General features: G+C 41.2%; 1 protein-coding gene across 5 annotated transcripts in view; it reads left to right on the top strand.

The window, feature by feature from the left end:
* The window catches only part of piezo1 (piezo type mechanosensitive ion channel component 1 (Er blood group)), a 372,144-nt gene that overhangs the window by 133,127 nt on the left and 216,933 nt on the right, over positions 1-22,084 (top strand). For all 5 annotated transcript variants that reach the window (XM_078544496.1, XM_078544493.1, XM_078544495.1 and 2 more), the window contains one exon: positions 8,090-8,209. In XM_078544496.1, coding sequence (XP_078400622.1) covers positions 8,090-8,209 — 120 coding nt within the window. The remainder of the gene's footprint in view (positions 1-8,089; positions 8,210-22,084) is intronic.

Below are 22,084 nucleotides of genomic sequence, written 5' to 3'. Positions count from 1 at the left end.
GCTTCAGAACCTCCACGTTGGATTTTCTGATCAACTCCGATCCCTTTGACGATCAATCCAGTTTGCCATATTATCAGCATACAGGAATACCTCGTTTTAAGTAGTAGATACGCTCCTGAAAACCACTACTTAAATCAAAACCATTTATATTAAAGCAAGCTTTTTCATTTCAATGTATATTATATCAGGAGATGCATTTTCACAACTCAAGATTTAGGCCCCAGTATGCATCATAAACATGAAATAAAGAAAACACAATGTAGATACATCTACTACATTCCCAGTGATGTAGCAAAGAACCAAATAGAACAGGTTTTGTTTTTCCTGATTGCTCTATAACAGTTAACAAAATCCTGGAACTCCCTCCCTAACAGCAGTGTGTGTGTACCTACACCACATGGGCTGCAGCGGTTCAAGAACGCAGCTCACCACCACCACCTTCCCAAGGACAATTGGGGATGATCAATAAAAATGCTGGCCTAGTCAGCGACGCTCACATCCCATGAAAGAAAAAAAAGCAAACAAGCCGGGGACACCAGCTTCTGTACCGCTGATCATGATGTCGATCTCCTCCTCCTCCATTACAGTATAGCTTCTCAGCCTTGCCTGTCTTCTTTCTGAAGAGCCAGTGACTGCTCTCCAGGTGATGGAGAGCAGTCATGGAGCTCTGCTTCACCATAGTGCTGGAGCGCATCAAGCGCTTCAGTGAACCCCGAGAGATCCAGAACGCGGCGGTGCTGATCAGGGTTGGAGCTGTAGGGCTCTTGGTCAACCTCCTGGGACTCTGCTCTCCAAGCCAGAGACATGCGAGACATCTGGCTGAGAATCCGAGTGGCCGTGAGCTGCACCTCTGCCGCTGCCGCTGCTGCTGTGAACCCTGCAGAGCTCTTGGTGCAGATCCAGTTAACTGTGTTCTTTGCTGTCAGGGGAGGAGCAGAAGCTGGAAGCTTAGTGCAGGCTCGGGTGAGGAGTAGCCTGAGAGCCAAGGGAGGGAGGGACAAATTGTTACAGTGCAAGGGCAATGACATCCATCAGCATGATCCGGCGGAGGGAGTGCGGACCACAATCTAAACTGAAGTTCCAGGGAATTGGTTCACCCAGCCAGTAACTGTGCAGACGATTATTTTTTTAAAAAACTTTTGTACCTGGTTTCCAACTCCTTCATAACTGGGCATGTAGTGTACAATGGATAAATCAGGAGTAATTTAACTACTTAATAATGAAACCACATTATTCGAAACTACTTAACATGGGGTTATGGATTTATATGCTCCTACCCCACAAGCCGATATGGTAACCAAAGGCGACTTCTACCATGACCTGCACAACCTCCTGCTGAATATTGTTCCAAGGATAAGCTCATCATATGTAGAGATTTCAGTGCAAGATTTGGGCATGACCAAGAACATTGGCAAGGTGTCTTGGGTAGATATGGCAACTGTAATGACAGTGTACTGTAGAGACAGTATAAAATAAAAGGAGAAATGCTAAAGGAGGTGCAGGAACAAAGGGACCTCGGTGTGTATGTACATAAGGCATTGAAGGTGGTAAGGCCTGTTGAGAGAGCAGCTAATAAAGCATATAGTATTTTAGGTTTTATTAATGGGGACATTGAGTACAAGAGTAAGGAGGTCATGTTAAACTTGTATAAGAAACTAGTTAGACCCCATCTGGAGTACTGCATCCAGTTCTGGGCACCATACTTGAGGAAGGATGTGAAGGCATTGGGGAGAGTACAGAGAAGATTCATAAGAATTCCAGGGATAAATAACTGTAGCTAATAGGATAGATGATTGGAGAGGTTGGAGAAAAGAAAGCTGAGCGGAGACTTAATAGAGATATTCAAGACCCTGAGGGGTATAGACAGGGTAAGTAGTGAAAAACTTTTCCTACTCAAGAGTACATCGGAACTAGAGGGCACAGATTCAAAATAATTGGCGAAAGGAGTAGAAGTGATGTGATGAAAATTTTTTTCACCCAGAGGATGGTTGGAGTCTGGAATGAACTTTCTGAAAGGGTGGTGGAGACAGGTTCGATCGAGGTATTCAAAAGGGAATTGGCTTGCTGTCTAAAAAGAGAGAATGTGCAAGGTTACTAGGATAAGGCAGGGGAGTGGGATTAGGTAGAATGCTCTCTCATTGAGCCAGTACAGACTTGATGGGCCAAAAGGCCAACTTCTGCACTGTAAAGATTCTGTGATTCTGTGAATGATTGACTTCTGCTGGAATTCTGCCCGGGCATATACTCAACTTCAGTAATTCCTGATTCCAGTAGAAAGCCAAATTTAAGGCCACTTGGAGGTATCTACGCTCATAACACTGGCATGTTTGGATTATATTCTGACAGAATGTACCACACACTAGAGTTATGCCCAGTGCTGACTATTGCATCAACCACAGGCTGCTAAGAGCTAATGTTGCCATCAGAATCAATCATACAAAAGACCCATAAACAAGAAAACTACAAGTCCATGGACTCCATCTGCCAGAAATAAAAGCAATTTTCCAGACAAGCTTGAAGACGGACTCTGCAGTGAACCAAATCCAGAGTAACTGATACTAACCCAGCAGAGCAGTGGGAACAGTTAAAATCCACCATACAAGAAGCAACTGCAGAAGTGGTTGGCTTCTCAACCAGAGAAAACCAAGATTGGTTTGATGAAAATGACATGGAAATCCAAGAGCTTCTTCAAAAGAAACACTCCTGCTACAATAGATTACTTGCATGCCCTGATGACCAAACCAACCTTTGAGTCATCCAAAACAACTGCTGGACAGTGGTCACTGAGAGAATACAAATGGTTGTAAATATGGGAGATGATGAGATCCTCCTGTGAAACGTTGAGATCTAAATATGGACATTCCTGCAGGTGTGGACATCACTCAGATTTTCAGATGACCCAACCTGGCTCAGAGACAAAGAGTCCATCATGCACCAATGGTCAGAACATTTTGAGTGCCTATTTGGTGGCCAGTGAATGGTGTAGGAGATGTCCATTGCAAAGATCTCCCAAAGGGAGGTGAAGTCTGAGCTGGATGAACCAAAACCTGTGAAGAGATCAAGGCCACTACAGCACAATTAAAATTATGCAGAACTGCCAGGTTAGATGCAATTTCAGTCAAGGTTGATAAATAGGGAGGTGATAATCCTAAAGGCACTATTCTAAAGAGTGTGCAGGAACAAGAGAGATCTGTGGGTGCACGTGCATAGATCTTTGAGAGTGGTAGGACATATTGAGAGACTGGTTAGCAAAGCATGCAGAATCTTTGGCTTCATAAATAGAGGCATAGAGTACAAAATCAGGAAAGGTATGGTGAACCTTTATAAAGCTCTGGCTGGGCCACAATTAGAAATAGTTCTGGTCAACACACTTGAGGGAGGATGTGAGGGGCCTTGAGAGGGTGCACAAGAGATTTACTAGAATGGTTCCTGTGACGGGGGATTTTAGCTACAAGGTTAGGTTGGAGAAGCTGGGGTTATTCTCCTTAGAGCAGAGGAGGTTGAGGAGAGAATTAATTGAGGTGCACAAGATTATGACAGGATTGGATAAGGTAGACAAGGAAAAAGTGTTCCTCCTAGTTGATGGTACAAGAACTAGGGGACCCAGGTTTTGGGCAAGAGATGCAGGGGGAATGTGAGGAAGAGCTTTTGTACACAGCTAATGGTAGTGACTTGGAACTCACTGCCCATGAAAGTGGTGGAAGCAGAGATGATCAATGATTTCAAAAGGAAATTGGATGGACACTTGAAGGAAATAGGGCTAAGGGGATAGAGCGGGTGATTAGGACTGGCAACATTGCTCCATGGAGAACTGGCATGGACTCGATGGGCCGAATGGCCTCCTCCTGTGCCATAAATGACTCTGATCCTTAATTGGTTTGTAGATCTGTTTCCAGCATACTGGGAGAAAGGGACAGTGCCTAAGAACTTTTGAGATGCAGTGATTGTCTCCCTCTAAAAAAACAAGGAACAGAAGTCTTATCTGTTCAAACTACCGAGGCATCATTCTCCAATGCAGGCTAAGTCTTTGGTCTTGGCCAAAGTGTCAAATAGACTTGTTTCGACAATAGCTGAAGAAAGTCTCCCTGCAATTCAATGCAAATTCAAACCCAAAAGGAGAACTACGGACATGATTTTTGTGCTTAGACAGATCTGGGAGAAGTGTAGAGAACAAAACATGGGTCTGTATGCCACTTGTGTAGGTCTCACCAAGGCAGTCAGTTGGGACTGGATATTAAATTACATGTCAGCTAGCATAGAACATATGAATATACGAATTAGGAGCAGGAATAGGCCATTCGGCTTCTTGAGCCTGCTCCACCAATCAATAAGATCATGGCTGATCTGATTGTAATGTCAACCCCACATTCTGTCTACCAATGTTAACCTTTGACTTCCTTATTAGTCAAGAATCTATTTACCTCTGCCTTAAAAATATTAATTGACCCTGCATCCACTGCTCTTTGGGGAAGGGAGTTCCAAAGACTCTTGACCCTCTGAGAGAAAATATTTCTTCTCACCTCAGTCCTAAATAGGAGACCCCCTTATTTTTAAACTGTGTCCCATAGTTCTAGTCTCTCTCACAAAGGGAAACATTCTTTCAGCATCCACCCTGTCAAGCCCCCTCAGGATTTTCTATGTTTTAAAAAGACCACCGCTCATTATTCTAAACTTCAATGGATACAGGCCCAGCCTGTCCAACTTTTCCTCGTAAGATAACCCTCCCCATCCCAGATATCAATCGATTGAACCTTTTCTGAACTGCCTCTAATGCATTTATATCCTTTTTTTGAAAAAAGGAGACCAAAACTGTACACAGTACTCTAGATGTGGCCTCACTAATGCCCTGTACAACTGTAGCAGAGCATCCCTACTTTTATATTCCCCATTCCTTTTGCAATAAACAACAGCATTCTATTTGCCTTCCTAATCACTTGTACCTGGATATTAACTTTTCCTGATTCATGTACCAGGACACCCAGATCCCGCTGTACCTTAGAGTTCTGCATTCTCTCTCTCTATATAAATAATATGCTGCTTTTCTATTCCTCTTGCCAAAGTGGGTAAATTGACAGTTTCCCACCTTTTCTCCATCTGTCAATTTTTTGCCCACTCACTTAATCTATCTACATGTCTTTGCAGACTCCTTATTTTCTCTTCACAACTTACATTCTTACCTATCTTTGTGTCATCAGCAAATTTAGCCACCATACATTCGGTCCTGTCATCCAAGTCATTGATATAAATTATAAATGGTTGGAGCCGCAGCAGTGATCCCTGTGACACTCTGCTCATCACGTTTTGCTAACCTGAAAATTACCATTTACGCCTACTCTATGTTTCCCATTAGCTAACCAATCTCCTATCCATGCTAACATGTTATCCCCTACACCACGAGTTCTTATTTTTTGTAGTAACTTTTGATGTGGCACCTTGTCAAATGGCTTCAGGAAATCTAAGTACAGCACACCCACAGGTTTCCCCTTAATCCATGTTACTTGTTACTTCCTCAAAGGACTCCAGTAAATTAGTCAAAGATGATTTCCCTTTCACAAAACCATGTTCACTCTGCCTGACTGCATTGAGATTTTTTAAGTGTCTTGCTATAACCTCCTTAATAATAGATTCCAGCAATGTATCTACGATAGGGGTTAAGCTGCCTTAGTTTCCTGTTTTCTGTCTCCTTTTTTGAATAGAGGAGTCATGTTTGCTATTTTACAATCTGTTAAGAGTCTAGGGAAATTTAGACAATTAAAACCAATGCATCTACTATCTCAGCAGCCACTTCTTTAAGACCCTAGGATGAAGTCCATCACGACCTGGGGACTTGTCAGCTTTTAGTTCTAATAATTTTCTCAGCACCCTTTCCCTGGTGATTGTGATTGTTTTAAGTTCCTCCCTCCTCTTCACCTCCTGATTCACAGTTATTTCTGGGATGTTATTTATATCCTTTACAGTGAAGACAGATGCAAAATTTCTGTTCAGTTCACCTGCCATTTCATTATCTTCCATTATTAATTGCTCATTCTCACTCTCTTAATAAATTACTGTAAAAAAGAAACATGTTGTCTAAGCTTTTTGTCTTGCACTCATCAGGACAGTTCACAAGAATACTAATAGTAAACAACAATTTATACTGCACGAGAAGAGAGTGCTGTTTGGTTGGCAAGCGGACTCTGGTAGAGGCGTTGCCATGAAGAGTGCACCAGGGAACAGTGAACTGCCAAGCTTTTGTTCAAATTCAAATCAGGCAGGTTGACTCTGATTGGTCAAGGCATTGCCAGGGGGAATGAGCCAGGGAATGGCTGTCCCCCAAGCTTTTGTTTAGTTGAAGATGGTGCAATGCATGGACACACTCCATCTATCTGCAAAAGACAGGGCCTTTTTTGTGAATAAATGCTGCTTCTAGCATGTACAAGCGAGTCATACAATGAGCCAAACTGATAATCTCAAATTGGTTTTCACTGTAATTCTTAGCACAATCAGGATAGTTTAGCAAGTGTTGTCCAATTGTCCAAGTGTTGTCCAATTGCGGAATCACATCTAATGTTGGACACTATGTTTTGAGTTTTGCAAGCACGGACTGGTTGAGTACGGTCAGTACTTTGCCTGCTGTGAACAGCCAAAGGGACGTGCTATTTGATATGATCTGCCAGTCGTTGGGATATATGGCCTACATACCTGGCATCTGACTAGCACTGAAATTCATATATCACATTACTCATTTGTGTGATAGGCAGAAAGTCTTTTTGGCTTGATGGCAGCCTCCTGTTAGCAGCATCGTGTTGCTACTGCATAGTAACGACGTGAAATGGCTTTACCAGTGCCGGACCCAGATGAGATGCCAGATTATGCACTGTTATACATTTCTAATAGCCCTGCCTAATTTATTTATACTTTGAAATTGCAGCTGTATAGGTATCTATGGTCACAGGCCTATGTGAATATATCAATCTAGTTTAGTAGCGACAGAACAGAGATGGGTTGCATCCACCAGACAACAGGAAATTAAGGACAGACATAAGGATGGGGCTACAGACCTTAGGAAGTGGGATGTCTGAAAGACCTATATGGGCTGTGTGTGTAAAAGCTTGTAAATAAGCAGTTGTTTTTAATGTCGGTCTGGTCGCTATAGACACAGCGTCACTGTATAAATGTTGAGGTTGATTTTGATCTTACTCATCTGGTAGCTAGGCAGAAACAAGCGGCAACCTATCTGCTCAAATCTTGACCATTTTGGATTGTTGCGATGTTAAACCTGCAGTCTTTCAGGCTGAGAGCAAGTGCAAACCTCATACATTTATGTAAATTGGGGATGTCAATAAGACCACAATTTTAACCAGGGCTGAGTGCTGAAGCTGCTATGTCTGTCTTATTAACCAAAAGCAGATCGACAGCTGGCCTGAAGAGACATGGCCAAAACTTTCCTTTGTGGGGCTTGGAGTGCTACTCCTATGGGCCCCACAAGGAAAGTTCAGGATCTCCTGCCCCATCTTCCCTCCAGCAGGGCTCTGAGAAACCCACTCCCTGCCACTTGCCCAACCCTTGCCACCTGGCTGTGCGCCCTCCAGGCCCATTCCAGGTGGGAAGTGGATGGCATTCCAATTAGGACTGACCGTTCTAAATTCCCATGGCCTTCTGCTGCCTCTCCTAGCTGGAAAATCAACTCGACAAAGCAAGTTCCCGCTGGAAAGATAAAATTTCTCTCCTATGGTGTTTTTTCCAACATTAAGAGCTGCAGCTGGTAATGTACTCTAGGAAGTGACTCTGCATTATCCCCCATGAATAGATTCCTCTGGTGGCTTAGTGAGATTTTCCAGTCAATAGGTGCATCATACACACCACGAAGGCACTAGGCTGCTTACCCAAGCTTCCAACAGGAGGTTGTGTATGGCACTTGGAAACTTAGAGGATGCAGAAATAGAAAGAAATAGGGGAAATATTCATTCAAGTTGCTGAATCTGATTTAATTGATTAAAAGTATGATCTAAAACATTTAGGTTCAATTCTGCTGCTTTTTGGAGGTTGCTTCACAGTATCATCCAGTTGTTTTTCATTATTCGGTTATAATTGCACTTTCTTTCTCTAGGCCACACGGGTCGATTAATCAAAGCGCTGCTGGGAACCAGTATTCTCTTCCTCTGTGCACATGGAGGTTTTCAGGTTGCTTTATATGTTTTGGCAGATGAAGATTTGTTGGGGAATAACTGTAAGTACAAATGAATATTCAATTTTTTTCTCCATCGACAATGGACTGTGATTTAGGAATTGATATACTGATGCTTCCATGTGACTTTTTTTAAAATAAATATACTTGCTGTGGAGAGCCAGGCATATGCTTTAAAATGTTTGGAGAATTTCCAGCTCTATTTTTCTGCTGGTGATCCAACAGGCTGACTTTCAAAAATTGAAGAAAGCAGTGACCTTTTGCCCTACAATTGGCTTTTCAAATATCTTCATTTAATCCTGACTCTATCTGGAGTACAGTCTCAACCTTTGCTCTCCAGTTTTGTGCCCAAGTAACCATTCCTCATTGTGAGCCACGACAGTAGTTGTTGGCAGGCCTTTCACCATGGAGGACATCACAGTTGAGGCACAGTGATCAGAAACATAAACCCAGGCGGTTTCTCTCCAACTTCTCTAGCTAAGAGCTGGTGTCGCCCTCATTAATGCCCAGGCTGAGGATCATATAACTTCACCCATTCAAATTGGGCACCTTCTGCTTTTGCAGGGCAATATGACATCAGATGGCTTTGTTACATAGAAACATAGAAACTAGGAGCAGGATTGGGTCATTCGGCTCACGAGGCTACCAAGGAAGCCAAAGTGGTTTTTCTTTAATTTTAATTACTAGACTCCCCTGTGGCACTTGGTGTTGCCAATTTTAATTAAGTTTATGCACAGACCAGGAATATTCTCCTGAAGTGCACTTGCTTCCAAACAATAGAAATAGCCTGCCAGAGATGGTCATGTGCAATTTCCTCCTTCCCATTTCTTTCAGTTTCTGCTAGCAATTTGCTATTAATAAATTGAGATTGCTTTTAAATAATGAATTATGGAAGTAATGTGCTCAGTAGTTTGCTGAAGTTCCTTTTGTACTTAGTTTTGCAATAAAATTAGAGATGCCTATTAATTAAAATTAACTCGTGATTAACATGCAAATCTTCCTGGTGGTTAATTTAATGCATGTTGATAGTGGAAACAATGCAGAAAGGAGGAAGAAAGGCATGGACAAGAATGTGATATGGGAGGGAAAGCCCAAGAGTGGAGGCAGCAAGGGGAGTGGGGAGAATTGGAAAGTTTGAAACATTTGGAAGCAGATTTCAGGGTCAAGCAGGATTCCCTCCATTCATTTACACCCAATGTTGTCCTTAGGAACTCATTCCCTTTACTAAAGGCTGGGAATGACTTGAAGATTAACTTTAATTTTCCTTTAATTTTCAGGTAAGATTTTGATAAGATTTTTGAGTACTTCTTGACTGTCTCAGTATAATGCTGTTTATTCTAACAATGTATAACCGCCAACACTCCTCATACTAATTTATTCATTTAATGGCTAAACGTTTTTCTGGCGGCTGTAAATACTTAGCAATGCTGGCAACAATATGGTTCAAATTAGCTATGCAATTAAAACCAAGGTTAACTCAAATTCATTTTTAACTCTGAGATTAATCATGATATTTTTAAAAAATTGTTTGACAGCTTTAAAAATTGTGTTTTATAATAATACTCTATAGTGATTAGCTTGAGTCCTTCACACCGGGAGGGTACCTAGGTGTGTTTCTAAATTTCTGGTCTTAACTGAGGGAAATGCTACTCTGACTGGGCTTGGGAGGGGATAAGTAGCTCCTGATCACTATTGGTGACACCGACTGCGTGTATACCTGTAGATGATGGCAATGGCGTCGGTTGTCAAATATCTTGCTGAAATTTATTGTTATTCTTCAGACATGGAAAAAAAAAACTAGAGTTGCCTGTCACCCAGGAATGATGCTCCAATACTAAATCAATGCCTTTGGAAGGGGAGAAAAAAAAAGGCAGAGAAAATAAAAGCTGACAAATTAGTCCTATCTAATCATAAATCATATGTAACTACTTTGGTAAAGGCTCTTATGGAAATTATGATCTGCAAAAGACACTTCCTGTTTTTCCTCAGCATTTGGCACTTTCACATACCATTTCACACAATAATCCTATTTACATAAGAACATTGAATAGCAATAAACTATGTTAAACTATGGTCAATAATTCCCTTTTAACATTATGCTTTAGTAACATCATTTGAATTCTGTTATGTTGAAACTACCATTTTTATCCTGTACAGCAGATTCGCCATGCACACTTGGACAAATGTGAATTTAACAAGATTTGTGCACACACAGTTACTCTGTCATCAGTAAAGGATCTGTGCGTCAGTGTGATTCAGTGGCAGCACTCTTGCCTCGAATCAGCAGATCATGAGTTCAGCCCCACTCCACAGACTTGAGCACGTGGCCTAGGCTGACACCGCAGCGCTGCACTGAGAGAGTACTACACTGTCTGAGGTGCTGTCTTTCAGATGAGACATACATGATCCGCCCTCTCTTAGGGATGTAAAAGTTCCCATTACATTGCGAAAAAGAGCAGGACGTTTTCACATATACTATATGTACGTTTTCCCTATTGTCAACATGGTGATGCTTTCCCACAGATAACAAATTGGGCTGCTTGGGGGTTTTTGAGGACAAACTATCCACTAATAATGCTGACAGATTATAAGTCTGGTGCATTGTGTACACTTTTTGGAAGTGCCATACATATTTCCTTTCACACTTTCTTTCCCGCACTCTTCTGACTCACCATGAGGAAACCCACGGGAGATCACAGGGAATCAGAGTGTAACACTGCAGGAAGTGCATACAATGTGCAAGGCTTAATCTATCAGCAGCACCATCAGCTGAAAGTTTTCTTGCAGGCTCAGTTCTTAAAAGGATGTCAGACAACCTGCTTTGGAATCTTTGGAGGCATTGTTACATTGACAGCTTGGGAAAACTTTGTACCACTTAAGCTTTTGTGATAGTTTGGGTTAGCTCTCCATAGTCCTCTTTGATAAGCTGGTGGTGGGCTGCCTTCTTAAATGCAGCCCAAGTGGTGAAGGTGCTGGCAAGGTCCTGTGAAGTACATAGTTTCAATATTTTGACCCAGCAACGATGGCAATGTATGTCTAAATTGGGATTATGTAGAGGGAACCTGGAGGTGATGGTGTTTCCACGCATCTGCAGTCATTGGATGTTTCAACTGGTTTAACAATAACTTCCTTTACTCTATAATTATTCTATGTATGTTTTACAAAACAATACTGCTCCTTTTGCATAGTGTGTACACAACTGAATGCTAATCTGTGTTTTATTATTTTGGAAAATGATCAAACAATGTCAACTTTTCAGATGTGTAGAACTATTTGGCCCATTTTTACGACTGTGCTGTGTTTGGTTATGCCTAAATGCTTTTTGCTGTTCCGAGAGTTAGTTGTTATTAGGTATTGTTTGTATTTTACTTTATCTTTGGTAATATTTAAATTGCTGCACAAATAACATTGCAGAAAAATTACCAATGCTGATGATCAGGCATAATATATACTTTTAACATGATGAAAGTTTAGCTCATAAAAGAATTTTTGAAAACTGAGAGGGAAGATTGTAACAATAATTTGAAGGAGAGTAAATTAGAGAAATTAGTACAAAATCCACAAATAGTGAGAGAAAAGATGTCATTTAGCTTAGTTGGATTGAAGATGATGAAATTTGGGTAAGTGAAGAAATTGACTTAGGAATTGGAAATCCAGACTCCAAATAAATTTGACCTGTAGTTATTTATCACACAAAACCAGTTAAGTATTCCCACTCTAGAGGCTGAAAGCTATTTTACCTGACTGTTGTCATCTTAGCCTTAATTTCTGAATTCCTTTTGTTATTTATTATTCTCCAATCAGCTGTTTAACTTATTAAACAATAATTTTCTTTGCAACCACTGAGTGGAAGATTCAGGATAATATAGAAAGAGTATGTTCTCTTTTATATTCTGGTGATGGAGTTTGTGGCTTATTTACATATTTTTGCTTGGGATGGTCATCTGATTATTGTAGATCTTCCTTCAGAGGCAGCTCCAAAGGCAGTATGCAAGTTCAAGCTACACAACGCAGCTGCTGCAGACACATTGAGACTTACTTCTTCAACAGGGCTTCAAGGCTCCTCATGGCAAAGTGGCAGATAGCTCCCAGTTATTTTGTTGTGTGCAGGGGCACAAACCAGTACAATTATACCAGCCAGTATGGATGCTTTTGTTTTACTGGCAAATAGTAACCCTTCCCTGGCTAGTAACATAAAGTTAGTGTAATCAATAGATTTTGGAAGCATATGCTACATCTGTTGCTCTTCTACATGTGACTAGAAATGGTTCTGAAATGGAATAGAAATACATAAGGCTCAGTATAAAGAAGAACAAGCCAGTAAATTGAAGGAACAGCTACAATATCTTCAAATGTATTAAATTCAGACACTGAAAGGAGGCATCTAATTCCCATCACAGAGATTACAGTTGTGCAAAGAGCTGGAAGTGTAACATTGTAATGACAACCCTGAGGCAGCCATTAATTGAATCACCGTGGCCCTATTCAAATACATGAAAGAATAATGAAATTTAGTGTTTGTGTAGAACACTAACCTCTTTCCTGAGGAAAACCTTGTGAAAAAGGCGAGGGATATGGTGGCCTTTTTGTAGAACATGATGATAAGTCTGAAATGTTAAGGTTGCACTTTATGGGACAGAAATAATGAAGTAACCTAGGGACTCAGGATGGTATTAACTTTCAACTAAAGACCCAGTGGATAATTCTGAGAGATAATTCAATGATGGTGCCTTTGAAAAGGCAACCACACTTTGAGAGTGCACCTCAATGAATTGAACAATAGACTTAAACATCTGATATGTAAGATAGTATATAGTCAGAAAGTTATAATTTTCCACAATTTTTTGTAAGCCTTGCAAAAGAAAATGTAAGAGCTTCATTTAGACTTCCTAATTTTAATCTTTTGTGTGTAAATTAACCCCAGACCAAAGTTACTCATTTTCTTATTTTGTTTGCTTGTTCTATTAGAGCTGCTTGCCCATATACAATAGGTATGTGTCAAAATTAACGTTTGTTTTAACTTGTGTTTTCGAACTGCCAGAACTAGCGTGTAGGAAATAAACTCCCAGGGCTACGTAAAAGTAACCTGGTCAGCAAAAAGCTCGAGACAGTTATTATTTGGGAAGGACCTCTCTGAGTTTGATTCTTTTTGTCCACACAGTGATGTTCTGAAACGTTAACTAGATAACCATTCCAGGGACTGTTATTTACAGCCTCAAATATTTGTATTATTGTCAGAGAAAGCATACATTGGGAGTAATTTTAACCTCATCCGCCCAGTGGGAAACTAATGTGATCATTTTTATATGATCTTTTGCACACTGTCTAATTTAACTTGCTATTGACCTCAATGTAAAATAAACTCATCTGGGGTGCAAAATGATCTGATTCCCTTCATTTTCCCTGCTGGGTGAGTTAGGTTAATACTCTCTCTCTCTACCACACCCCCCCCCGCCCCCCTCACCCCCCGCACCATTGTTCTTCCAAAGCACCACTGAGACATCTTGCTGTTCAAGATGCCATTCTATTCCATTTTCTCTATGTGGCACATAGCCAGCCAGAAGGCTCCTTTGCACAATTCAAAGGGAAGGTCCCAGCCTGGGATAATGACTTTCACACTATTTCTAAGACCAGTGGGTAGAGGCCAGGACATGATTGGCTGAAACCTTCAGTGATTAACTGGTGAAGCTGAGATTGAGTTGTAAAAATTCCTTGACCATGTCTTGGGGACAAATTGCAGCACAGGCATTGCCGTCACTGTTCTAAAGAAAGAAAAAGAAAGGCGTGCATTTGTATATAAAATATGACTACAGCTTTTCATTTCTAAACTGTCTGATCCTTCCAAACCACCACCAGAGACATTGACTAGATCACTCAGTCTTCTATGTACTGATGCATTTTCAAGTGTGGTATTAGGGAGTCCTAGCAAAACTGAAGTCAATGGGAATCAGGAGGAAAGCCCTCCATTGGCTGGAGTCATGCTTAGCACAAAGGAAAATAGTTGTGGTCATTGGAGGTCAATCATCTCAGTCCCAGAACATGGTTGCATGAGTTCCTCAGTGTAGTGTCCTTGGTGCAACCATCTTCAGTTGCTTCATCAATGACCTTCCCTCCATTTTTTAAAGTCAGAAGTGGGAATATTTGCTGATCATTGCACAATGGTCAGCACCATTCACGACTCCTTGGGCACGGATTGCTTCAGTATCTATATGCAGCAAGACCTGGACAACATTCAGGCTTGGGCTCATAAGTGGCAAGTAACATTCGTGCCATCTCCAACAAGAGAGAATCCAACCATCTCCCCATGTCATTCAATGGCATTACCAGTGGTGAATCCCCACTATCAACATCTTGGGGTTACCATTGACCAGAAACGGAAATGGACCAACCATATAAATACCGTGGCTACAAGAACAGGTCAGAGGCTGGGAATTCTGCAGAGTAACTCACCTGACTCCCCAAAGCCTGTCCACCATTCGTAAGGCACAAATCAGGAGTGTGATAGAATATTCTCCACTTGCCTGAATGGGTGCAGCTCCAACAACACTCAAGAAGCTTGACACCATCTAGGACAATTCAGCCCGCTTGATTGGCACCCCATCCATCACCTTAAACATTCCCTCCCTCCACCACCAACTCATAGTGGCAGCAGTGTGTACCATCTACAAGATGGAGCAATCGCCAAGGCTCCTTCGACAACACCTTCCAAACCCACAACCACTACCACCTAGAAGGACAGGGGCAGCGGATGCATGGGAACACCACCACCTGCAAGTTTCCCTCCAAGCCACACACCATCCTGACTTAGAAATATCTCACCGTTCCTTTACTGTCGCTGGATCAAAATCCTGGAACTCCCTCCCTCCCAGCACTATGGGTGTACCTACCTACACCAGATGGACTGCAGTGGTTGAAGAAGGATTAGGGATGGCTCATATCCCGTGAATGAATAAATTGAAGAAAAGTGATTTGGAAGTTTTTTGTTTATCACAGGAGTCACTTAATTCAGTTTAACCATAGAAAGGAGACAGTGGCTCATGAAGGCCCGACACTTTTACCAGGTTATACGAAAGTGCAACGTTCATTACCCAGACTTAACAGCAATAATATCAAGGCTTATATGAGTATGAAAGTATTAGTTAAGATGGAGAATTATTGTCAGCCATCTTGGATAGCAAGAACCAAATCATGCAAGTGAACACCATACATTGGAAACAGACAAAGAATCCTCTTTTTGTGGCAAAAGAAGCATGCAGATGGCTTCTGGGAGTAAGGATACACACTGCAACCAATGCTACTTACCCCAGTAAGAAACCCATAAAAAAGCACAGATTGCAAATACCAGGGATTTCATACCTTTATCCTGAATTCAGGTGGACCACGTCATTAACGTGCCGAAGCACAGACTCTGTTGTTTGGACTGATTGACTGAGACTGGGGAGGTGAGGGGGGAAGTTCTGCCCTTAACAAAATTCTCCAAAACATATGCACCTTCCACATATTGCACAAATTTAACATCCAGGGAGAAATTACCATAGAATAAGAGGACCAAGAGGTGAACCATCAACCTTTAACAAAGGAGATGATGAAATAAGACATGAAAATGAAGTTGTTTTTATATTGCAACTTTCATGACCTCAGGATGTCCCAAAGTGCTTTACAACCAACAAAGTACTTTTAAAGGGTGGTCTTATTGTAATGAGGGGGCACATTTGCACACAGCAAGGGCCCACAAACAGCAGTAACATTTGTGGAAGCCTAGTGATTAGATGTCATCTGGTCAGAGTGCCACATTATTAAACACCGAGGAATGTCTCCAACCAGCATTGGCAGTTCTGTTCCTTTTGAATACAATTATCAAACACTCCTGTGCCAACAGGATTCTCCATCAACATAATATAACCTTCTAGTTCTCACGAAGGATCATATTCTCCCCTCCAATTCTCACAAAGGGTAACATCCAAAAGGTTAGCGTTTCTTTCTGTTTTACAATTGATGTGCCATGCCATCTCAGCATGTTAGGCTTTTACTCTTTAGATTTGTTTCTTTTCAGAGAAAATATATAATACTAACGCCCTGATAATTCTCAAACCCTTGTTTCAAAATATTGCTTCATGACAATAAATCTGGTGAATATACAAAGGTTGCTACACTTCAAAAGTAATTCATTGTGTGAAGCAGTTTCAGATGTTTCAGTGTGAAAAGAGGCTTTATAAAGGTGGGTATTATATTATTAGAATTAAAAACTGCCATTATTTCTCCAATTCAGTCCTCGACCTTTCATGAACAATTTCTCAGTAGTTGCTGAAGAGGCTGCATTGAGAATTTCTGAAGCTTTGACCTTAAACTCGTACGTCCAAATGCAACACCATCAAACATTATGGGATATCATTGACAGTAATGGTAGGGAAGTCAACAGCTTAGACTGCCACTCCCCCCTAACTGCAGAAGACAAAAGATGGCCAAATGTGGTGATCGTTGCTTCTTAGTCTATCCAATGCTACTAAATACATGTATAAAAATCTGCATGAATGCTTTTTTGAATCTTTATGGTGTTCATAGGGCCATTGTGAGGTGCTCAATTGCATAGGCCTGTTATTGCAGGTGCAGAATTCCACATATGACCAAAAGTGCTTGATGCTTAAGTCTCCTATGCTGCATCTTGCCTTCAAATATTTTAGCTTTGGCTAAGTGATAATGCTTTCACTTCTGAGGCAGGAGACCATGGATTCAAGCCCTCCTCCAGAGACTTGAGCATGTAATCCAAGCTGACCTACAGTGAAGTAAGGTGCAGAGGTGCATTTATTCTGGAACCCCATCTACCCACTCAGGTGAATGTAAACTATCCCATGGCACTCTTTGAAGCAGAGCAGTGGAGTTCTCCAAACATCTGAGCCAACACTTATCCAAATCAGCACCACCAAAAACAGGCTACCGTGATATTTCTCTCATTACTTTTCAGCAGTAGCTCCATGAAGCAAGTGGGGATATAGCAGCTAGAGGCAGAACCCTGGAGCGTTCTGGGAATTACAGGAGGTTTGGAAATTCCAGAGAGGAGTGATAAAGAGAAATGTTGCTAGAAAGAATGAAATAATTTGCTGAATAAATGTACATTTCTTATCTCACCTGGCATGCTGGGCATCAAATATAATTGGCCTCAGTGAGATAGGAGTTCCTTTAACCATGTTTTTGGGTATGAAAAGGGTACGCACAATGTACACGCCCCAACGGAGATGCCTGTGAATGATCCAAAACTGGACCTTGGGTCTCATTAACGTTATTAGGTTAAACCACCAGCTGCTTCCTGCCAAGTCGCTAGGGGCAACTGGGCTGCTTTACGAAGATGAATGTGCCGCTGTTTGCCTGTCCGGCAGCAGACCGACAGTAAGCCTCAGAGGAGAACCAAAAAAGACCATTCATGGCAGGGGAATGGCCCTCAAGAGTGCTGTGGAGCTGGTTGCATGTCAGATTTTAAATTAAACTTACCTATTGGCGGCGGGGTGTGCCCACACCTAGTAAACCTGAGTAGAGCAGACCCAATGCATACTCTGCCCGAAGCTGGCCCAGTTACCCATAGTGGTTCTAAAATGGGTGGCAGTCCCCTCATTTACTCATGAAAGGAGCCTAGTGCCTATTTCAGGTGGCCACATTAGACACCTGAAAAATGATCTGAAACAATATTGAGTCAAACGTCTTTCAAGTGTAAAAGCAAAATACTGCGGATGCTGGAAACCTGAAGCAGAAACAGAAAATGCTGGGAAACTCAGCAGGTCTAACAGTACCTGTGGAGAGAAAAAAACCAGAGTTAATGTTTCGAGCCCGTATGACTTTTCTTCAGAGCAGCTCTGAAGAAGAGTCATACGGACTTGAAACGTTAACCCTGTTTTTGTTTCTCTCCATAGATGCTGTTAGACCTGCTCAATTTTTCCAGCATTTTCTGTTCTTGTCTTTCAGGTGTATTCTGTGTGTAGGTTATTGGTCTCTGGAATTGGTCCATTCTTTTGTTTATGAAGTGCATGCAATTGGGTCCATCTTCTACCTCAGTGTCTTTTGGCTAATGAGAGGGAAAATCAACCACTCTTTCCATTCCAATCAATATTCTGACCTAATTTTGAAAGTTTGCATGGCTGTGTCAGGTGAGAACAAGCTGGACTGGCTGTGAATCTCCCTCACAATTGAATAACCAAACCAGCAGTGAAGGTCTAGGCTTGGTTGTCAGAATGATTACTTGGGTAAGATCCAAAGGGCTTCAGAAACTATTAACCATACCCAAGTAGAGTCACCACTTTCAGGAGAGGAGGACATTGAATTGGAAAATACCACCAATATGGAAGTGGTAAAATAGGATGAGACGTGATAGATTTTTATACTTGAGACTTGTGAAACGTTAAGTTGAAGGTGGTGGATTTAAGAGTGATAATTTGAAATTTGTTACTTTCCCATCATTACGCCCAAGTAAAATAAAAGCCAAAATAAGTCAGGTGCACAAATATAAGATTTACTAAAATCAGATTTTGACTTTAAAATAGGTTTTCAATAAAGAATATTCTCATGCAGTCATTTTCTTCACAGAATCCATGTTACAGAAGTTGCTTTTTCATATAAGTTTGATGAAGAGATGGCTGTGCTAATTTAGGACCATATCTTGCCTGAGAAATAGTGGACGCACTGTATTGCTGAACACTCATTTCAGAAATAATCAGTCTTGCTTATGACTTTTATTTTTTACCCACGTCATCTTCAGTTCACTGTGTTTCATGCTTGTTCTACAAGCATATGGAGTTTGATAGTTACAGCATGTTCCATTAAATGTGTACTTCATGAATATTACTGATCTAATTTGATACCAATTCAATAATTTTCTTGGATTAGAAATTAGACTGCTGATTTAGAGAAGGAAAATATTTTGTTTATTGCAAATGTTGGAAAGAGTAATCTGACTCTGACTCAGTTGCGGAAGAAAATGTTAAGCCCTTGGTGGTGAGTTTTAGTGTGGGATAATGGCAGTGACCAATTCCCCTGAACATATCCTTGTAATGTTTTCTCATTAATAAAACACATTTTGGTACACCAGATGACATTTTAATTCTCAGCACATTTGGTTGAAGGTCAGTCTGCTGAATGAGAAGTTATTTTGTGCTGTAGTTTTTATTTCACTGAATAGAAATGATATTGAAGCAATCAGGGCTATCATTGAGCGATCACAAGGGATTTAATTCTACAAAGTCAGCAACAGGCTTTAATCCATCTGCAATACATCACGGTCGACAAAAAAAACCTACCAGTAGTTTTTGATGATCAGGATTTCCTTCTTTGTCTTTAAGATTGAGTCATTTTACACAGTTTCCTCAGCTCCACTTCTCTTCTGCCCTCTGGACAACCTTCCAGGTCCTCGTTCCCTCAGTCCATCATAGCAACTTCTCCCCGTCTCCATATGCTTGCCCGTCTCTAACCTCATCTCTTTCTTTTGCTTCCATTATCTCCTTCTCTTTGGAAGTTCCCCACACCTTTCTTAACTCTCCTTTCAGAGGCCAAGTATATATCCCTTCTTCTGTGAAGCACCTCAAAGATTTTCCACTTTAAAGGCATTAGACAAATGTGAATTGTTGCTGGTGCACCAATGCAGTAAGTAATTTCAGTTACTCTGTACTAAACTGGAGGATTAAGTCTTCTGCCAAAGAAATCTATTTTAAGAGAAGTGGGAATACTCAGAGCAACACTAAACATGGATATAAGGTTTGGTAGCACACCAGTACTTTCTAATCTATTCTTTCTCTAAAACTAATAATTACAGGGAATCATAACCATTTATTAGTAAAAGAGAGAGTCAATCTCCCTGATTTTAACTGTATACTCATCTGGATGAAACTGGAAGGTAATGGGTGTCAGTTGTTCTTTTCTAGAATGCCTGGTGATGAGGTTAGAACTGGAGCCAATATTTATACACTTTTATAAACCTTTATTTACAGAGATACACATTACAAACATACACCTTTTAATCCAACCGCCACTGTTTGAGTTTGTTCCTATTCATAACTTTTTTAAACAACTAAGAGGCCCATTTGAAAGGGCCATCATCAACCCACTGTATCAAAAATCCAAAACTTTAAAGGAAATTTAAAAGAGCACAAATGAATTCCCAGTTAACGCCCAGCACTAGCATACAATTAAACACAATTAATATATGATGAACAGCAGTTACACTCACCAATCCCACTTCCTGGCACATCCCAATATTAACTTGCTTGTTTAAGCAGGACACCCACAGGAGGGAAGCAGGGTCCTGTTTTAAGTATGCTGATTGGGTCTGATAATGTCAGGGCTTGATCTGCAACATTAACCGGAAGAGCTGAGTGACTGGCGGTGGGGGTTGTTTACACACTGGGTGAGGAGCATTGTTGGTACCCCAGGTGCCAGATCATGGGCTAGAAGAGGCCCAGCAGATAAGTTCTATCTAAATGTTATTGTTCAGGTTTTCTTGTGGGGCAGGGGTGGTCCTCCAGGCTTCCAAAGGAAGCCTTAGGCCTCCCATGAATCAGACTAACCGATTCCTGCGATTGTGAACATATCCCTCCCCAGCTCTGTCCTCCAATGTCTCCTGCCTTTCCCACCACCCTCCGATCACCCACCAGCTCTGATTTCTAGCCCTGCCTTCCCACTTGCAAGGCTGGAGCTGATATTCCCTTCCTAGTGCCGGGGACTGTCCACATGGATGCAGCTTCCTGCCACTAGTTCTTCCTTCCACCCACTGGCCAGGCTGCTTATTTGGCAGGCTGCCAGACAGGAGGGATTCCAACGTTGTTATAATGAGGCCTTGCCATTAAGATCATGGGATGTTTATGTACACAGCCTTGCAACTTCTTTGGCAAATTACACACTGCCCCCAGCTCCCTGTTTATGAATTCTAATGCCTAGATGTAAGAAAAAGAAATCAAGTTTAACATCTGGTGAGAAACAAAATTCCCATAAGTGTTAGGATCAGTATAATACTAAATCTTTATTGCAAGTCCCAGCTTAAAGTCAACACATTTCCATGGCTTTTGTGTCCTGTAGCTCACCTCCATTACCTCATCTGTAACCTTTTTCTTTAAGGAAATCTCTCTGTAGATCTTTGCAGATCAGTAGTGCTTCGCTCTTTTTTTGAGCCAGTCCACATCTTTCCAACTCGATTGTTGTACAGACGGTTAGGAGCTATTTAGAATTGACATAGTACCTTTTGAATTTTGACTTTTTCTGTGTTGTGCTTCAAGTTCTGTCACCTGTTATCAACATCTTGGTATGTGCTGAGTTAGCTGACCTGGGCTGGGAGGGCAATCAAGTTACTACAATTGAACCTGACAGCTCTGTTTGAAATGGGGTCGAATGTTCACGGTTCTTACACGTAATCATTATTCAATGACTTCTATTGCAGGTCTATGTTATATGGATATCAGATGAACACATTGTGAAGTCATTAGGTTCATATATAAATAGGGGCACATGTAACTGTAGGTGAGCAAAAAGTTGATGCCTTCAAGAGAGGCAAGAAAGGGAGCAGAATTTATCTTTGGAGATGCTGCACCATGTGAATGAAGCAGTGTTGAGTCATGTTGCTTCATTTGTACATGATGTGGTTACCTAACACTCTGCTTCCCTCCAAATCCTGAAGGATCATTTTGCATAAACACAAGCTCCCACGGTGCACATCTGCCGTCATGTTGTAGATTTTATATGGGATTGAAACATTCAATCTGTGCCTGCTTTATCCAGCTGATTCTAATTATTGCACTGATTTTGTTTGCTGCTTCACCTTATTTTCTTTTTTCTTTTCTCCTATCATTAAGTTCCTGGCTTGTTGCTGGGATGGGACAACATGGACAATGACATCAATCTCATACTCTGTCCAAGTGACTGTCCTTCATGATTAAGGCTAGACAG

The sequence above is a fragment of the Cetorhinus maximus genome, chromosome 6, assembly GCF_964194155.1.
Source record: "Cetorhinus maximus chromosome 6, sCetMax3.hap1.1, whole genome shotgun sequence".
NCBI lineage: Eukaryota > Metazoa > Chordata > Chondrichthyes > Lamniformes > Cetorhinidae > Cetorhinus > Cetorhinus maximus.
The sequence above is the reverse complement of the archived record's forward strand: the minus strand, read 5'-3'. Positions and strand labels throughout refer to the sequence as shown.